General features: G+C 56.1%; 1 protein-coding gene across 2 annotated transcripts; it reads right to left on the bottom strand.

The window, feature by feature from the left end:
* Positions 1–566: 566 nt before the first annotated feature.
* On the bottom strand, positions 567–5,203 carry LOC131926796 (H-2 class I histocompatibility antigen, L-D alpha chain-like). Of its 2 annotated transcripts, XM_059282422.1 has the most exons (8): positions 5,067–5,203; positions 4,597–4,866; positions 4,050–4,325; positions 2,220–2,495; positions 1,980–2,096; positions 1,770–1,862; positions 1,574–1,621; positions 567–1,435 (listed from the first exon to the last, which is right to left on the bottom strand). In XM_059282422.1, exons 1-6 carry the CDS (start codon positions 5,137–5,139, stop codon positions 1,846–1,848), a joined length of 1,029 nt encoding a protein of 342 aa, XP_059138405.1. In that variant the 5' UTR covers positions 5,140–5,203; the 3' UTR covers positions 567–1,435; positions 1,574–1,621; positions 1,770–1,845. The 2 variants fall into 2 exon arrangements, with proteins under 2 accessions (XP_059138405.1, XP_059138406.1); XM_059282423.1 differs by lacking the exon at positions 1,574–1,621.
* Positions 5,204–5,516: the final 313 nt, after the last annotated feature.

The raw sequence follows: 5,516 nt of genomic DNA, 5'->3' as shown, positions 1-5,516 counted from the left end.
GGGAAAAAAGGAGAGAACCTCCAGGGAGGGTCCTGGAAGGAGGCAGAAGCTCATGAGACTGAAGTTCATCCCCTCAGTCCACAGTCTCCTGAGCCAGGGACCTAGTTGGGCCTTGGGAGACAAGGATGGACAGACACATCTTAATGCTATCACTCAGGGGCCCCAAGGGACAATGAGACAGGCACCACTCACAGGGACAAGAACAGGCCTAGTCCTCCATACAAACTAAAAAGACAAGAAATAAACAGAGAAGACGGGGTGAAGAGCCATGGCCAGGTCAGAGCCCAGGCTGACCTGTCACAGCAGCCCTGGCCGCTCACAATCCTGGGGACAGGACAAGGCTCTGTCATCCCAGTGTCCCTGTGATCACAGACTCTCAGCATGTGGTTCAAGTGATGAAGAGAACAGAGCCAGGAGGTGTCAGAGCTGAGGAGTGACCATGTCACAGCCAACAATGGACTGAGCTCCACCTGGGCACAGTCCTGTTCACACTCAGCTCCCACAGCCTCATCTTGGCCACCAGATACACACAGCACAAAGAACACAGATTCTGGAAGGTTCTCCATGATGCCATTTATTTCCTCCACAAGCTCTAAGTATTTCAATCATTTAATTTACCCGCCAATCAACCTGTCAGATCAAGGACATGAGCAATCAATTTATATTCAGATTCTTATTTTCAGTGGGGAGTCAGGGGCTGCAGCTCCGGGCAGCATGGAGATGACAGGATGCAGATGTCCCCTCCTGTCTGCTGGACCAGGAAGGTTGGCTGTGGAAGGGAACAGGGCAGCAGGGACAGGGTCCTGGTGTCCAGGGGGGGCTGGACTCCCCAGTTCTTCACATTGAGCCCATAGGGTGACGGGGAAGATCAGACACTGTAGATGTAACCAACCTTCTTATTAAATAAGAAACACAGAACCAATGCAAAGAAGAAAGCCAAGAGGTCAGAGCTAAGAGCTAAAACCTTACCCTTCCTCCTGCAGTGGTCCTACCTCTCCGAACTCACTACCCCTGTGTTAATGTCTTTATATAGTGTTCCTGTTCTGCCTTCTCATTGGTTGTAAATCCAACCACATGACTGCCTCGTCACGGCCTGTCTGTATAGGCCTCCAGGTTTTCCTTGCTTGGTATTGAGATTAAAGGCATGTGTGTCCAATAATGGCTGTATCCCTGAACACACAGAGACTTACCCAGCTCTGCATACCAAGTGCTGGGATTACAAGTATACGCCACCACTGCCCTGCTTTCCTATGGCTTGCTAATAGCTCTGACCCCCGGGCAACTTTATTTATTAACATACAAATAACATTTTAATACAAATAAAATATCACCATAAGACACTGTTGCTGAGAGTGAACTGAGGGGCTCAGGACGTCACAGGAGAGACCTGAGCACATCATCTGTCACTCTGTCAGGACAGGCAGCTGTCTTCACGCTACAAACAAGAGTCATGAACAATCACTGTGAAGACAACATCCCAACAACCCACCACTCACTCAGAGGGGATTCTGGGAGTCCCTGAACCCAATCATGTCCACTTTACCCCTCCCCAAATCAGTCCCCAGAGTGTCACCTTTACAGTCTGGGAGAGACTCATCAGAGCTCTGGGCACTGTCCCTGCCTGGGGTAAAATTATATACAGTCACAGGAAGGTGAAACATGGCCTCTAGAAGATTTCACTGGAGGAGGTATTATGGGTTGGCAGAGCTCCCCAAATACTCTAGCTTCACCCCAAGGGCCTCAGGGACAATCCTGCTCCCCGCACTTACCTGAAGCTGGAGTATAGTTCCCTCTCTTTCCACCTGTGAGAAGAAAAGCTGTGAGAGACCAGGGAAGACCCCGACCCTAGGAACGTTCCAGAACTGACAGCAGACCCAGGTTAGAGACAGGAGCAATGAGGGGTGTGGATGTTTCCCATTAAAGAGGCAGAGCACACTTCTAAAAGGGGCTGAGAGAGAACCAGACCTGCCCTTTCCTACCTGTGTTTCTCCTCCTCTTCCTCACAGCCACCACAGCTCCAATGATGGCCACAGCTCCAAGGAGAAGCAGAACAGCAATGATGATTGCCGTGATGGGGACAGTGGACTGAGGAGGCTCTGGGAGGGAAGGACAGGAAGGGAAAGTGGAGGTCATGGACCCCAGCTCTCAGCCCTGAACTCAGGGTCTGCAGAAGGCTTCAGCTTTCCCTGACCCCAGCTCTGCACTCACACCCTCCTTACCCCATCTCAGGGTGAGGGGCTCAGGCAGACCCTCATGGTGCACATGGCATGTGTAATTCTGCTCCTCCCCGGAAGACACAACCACAGCTGCCCACGTCTGGAAGGTTCCATCCCCAGAAGGCCTTGTCTCCACCAGCTCCATATCCTGAATCAGATCCTCCCCATCCCTCTGCCAGGTCATGGAGATCTCAGCAGGGTAGAAGCCCAGGGCCCAGCACCTCAGGGTGCCTTCTCCTTTCAGTATGGGGTGATGGGTCACATGTGCCTTTGGGGGATCTGTGTGGAAGATTTAAGAAATCCCACAATTAACAAGATAAGCAAATCTGCAAAGACAAAGTTAAACCAATGATGACACTAAACTGTGTCTGTTTGGACAATTCTGCCATCACACTAGTGACCTCAGATAGAGCTGGTCCCCTCATCACAGAGCTGCACATTGTCCTGGGGGACTCAGTAGTTAAGGGAATCCACATGAGCCAGCGGGTCAGCGTGGTCTTCCTCATGTGATGTTCTACAGCGTTAGTTAGGTAGTAAAAGAATGAAGGAATGGAAAATAATTAATTTATGTTATTAATTCATATCAAAATAAGAAATCAGGGACAAGGGCTACATGAAGGGTGCCACCAACTCCTGCTGCCACCATTGAGGCACAACCACTGTGGCCATCTTGCTGACCAGCATAACTGTCTGTCCAAGTAAACAGCCATCACCAAAGTGTGCAGCAGAAATGTGGTGAACCTCTGACACTCAGCCAGAGAAAAGGACTCCCCAAGCCCTGCCTCTGGGGACAAGATGCAAGGCATTGTCACCAGGACCCCTGGAAGTGTGCTGTGGAGCCCAGTGCAGCACTCCCTGGGACACAGCGGTGCTCACAGGGGTGTGTGGATCGTCCCTGTCACTCCTGTCCTGGAGCTGCAGAAGACCCTGTCTCTGAGGAAGTTCAATTCCTAATCCACTGGGACAACACTGTGACTTGTTGGGGCCGAGGGAGAGCAGGAGGCTCTGGATGTTAATATGGCAGAAAACAGTCTAAGCTCACAGGAACCTTTCTAGTTTAAAGGAAACACTGACTTGTCTAATTATCCAGATTAGCAGTTCCCCCTGGCTCCTGTGGAGACGGATACAGATGATAATAAAGGGGGAGACAGAGAAACAGTATCACCCCAGTGAGGGTAAAAAAACTGACTGAAAGCAAAATAATACCAGAGAGGGAGAGGGAGAGAGGGAGAGAGGGAGAGAGGGAGAGAGGGAGAGAGGGAGAGAGGGAGAGAGGGAGAGAGAAACTTTCACAATTTAGTATTTGTCCAGGATAATCCATAAGTGCTCACGTGACCATTTTAGGAAGAGATAGAACTGGTGTGTGAGGGATGTAAACCTCACCCACAGGAATCTGGGAAAATGTATCTTTGGAAAGTTCTAGAAACTGTGGAACCAGCCTAGGGTAGGGGCGTCCATGTCTCCCATGAGGTAAAGGAGACTTCCGGTCCTGACATGTAAGGCTGACACACTCAGATGACAGGACTCAGTTTCCACAGACCCTGGTGTGGGCAGAGACCCCGGCCTGGGAGAGGCCATGGCTGACAGCGCCTGCAGACTGCAGGAGCCACTGTGGTGATGTCGGGATCTCCTCTCCTCCTCCTGAGACAGATTTGCAACTGTCCGGGGAGAAAGCTGAGCCTGGGGTCAGTGCGGTCCCTGCCATGCTGGATCAGGAGACCCAGGGACACTGTCTGCCCTGAGACAGGGGCATGACCCCAGCTGAGGGGTTTCTTCTTCCTCAGGACTGAGCCCAGCCCGAGGCAGAGGGAGGAGCTGCCTGCAGCCCTGCACCTGTGCGCTGCAGCGTGTCCTTCCCGTTCTCCAGGTGTCTGCGCAGCCACTCCACGCACTCGCCTTCCAGGTAGGCCCTGTGTCTCTCTGCATCACCAGCCTGCTCCCACTTGCGCCGGGTGATCTGCGCCGCCGTGTCCGCCGCCGTCCACGTCCTCAGGTCGTCGTTCAGGGCGAGGTAATCGCGGCCATCGTAGGCGACCTGACTGTACCCGCGGAGAAGGCGCCCGTCCGACCCCACGTCACAGCCGGACATCCACTGGATGGTGTGAGAGCCTGCGGGACCCCGCGGTCAGCCCCGCCCACCCGCGGTCAGCCCCGCCCACCCGTCCCGCCCCGGCCCCGCCCACCCGCGGACTCCTCTAAACCAAAAGGGAAACCGGTTCCGGTCCCCCGACTCTCCTCCGGAACCTCGGACCTGGGACCCGGGGCGACTCCGGCCCGGACGTAGGGACGTGGAGGGGAACCTCGGACCTGGGACCCGGGGCGACTCCGGCCCGGACGTAGGGACGTGGAGGGGTCGTGACCTCCGACCCGCGTCACTCACCGCCCTCGCTCTGGTTGTAGTAGCCGAGCAGGTTCATCAGGCTCACTCGGAAAGTCTGCTCGTGGCCCTTGGCGATCCGCGTCTCCCTCTCCCAATACTCCGGCCCCTCCTGCTCCACCCACGGCGCCCGCGGCTCCATCCTCGGAGTCTCCGCGTCGCTGTCGAAGCGCACGAACTGCGTGTCGTCCACGTAGCCGACAGAGATGTACCGGGGCTCCCCGAGGCCGGGCCGGGACACGATGGTTTTGAAATACCGCATGGAGTGCGAGCCTGGGGGCAGCGCGCGGTGAGACCCCGACCCTCCTCCCCGGACCCCGGGCGGGTGCGCGGGCCGGGAGGGGAGCAGGGCGCGGGGCTCGGGACGCGGTGGAGAAGGGCGGGGGTCTGGCCGGGCGACGCGGGGACGCGGCTTCCCCGGGGCCGCCCCCGCCCTCCCCGCAGAGTCGATTCCCTCCCGACCCCGCACTCACCCGCGCGGGTCCGGGTCGGGGCCAGGGCGGCCGCCAGCAGCAGGAGCAGCGTGCGCGGAGCCATCGCCCCCATCTCGGATCTGGGGCGTCTGAGTTCCGCGGGCTGCGTGGACTTTATAACCCGTGACCGCGGCGACGCTGATTGGTTCTCTGCGATCTCGGCACCCAATGGGGGTGAGAACAGGAAACGCGTCATCAGTGTCCGGGCAGAAGGACCCGACACAGGTCAGGAGCTGGAGAAGTGAAACTGGGGACCTGGGGATCCCCAGCCCTGGGCTCCCACCCTAGACCTCACCGCCTGGGGACTGAGACTTTGCTGAACCCTGTGCTGCGGGACGGAGCGCTGTTTGTCATGGTGTCTCTGAGCCGCCTAAGGACAACTGCTCCTCAGGTTAGTCAGGATGAAACCTAAGAGCACGAAGTTTCCAGGAAAAACACACACAGCACTTA

The sequence above is a fragment of the Peromyscus eremicus genome, chromosome 16_21, assembly GCF_949786415.1.
Source record: "Peromyscus eremicus chromosome 16_21, PerEre_H2_v1, whole genome shotgun sequence".
Lineage (NCBI taxonomy): Eukaryota > Metazoa > Chordata > Mammalia > Rodentia > Cricetidae > Peromyscus > Peromyscus eremicus.
The sequence above is the reverse complement of the archived record's forward strand: the minus strand, read 5'-3'. Positions and strand labels throughout refer to the sequence as shown.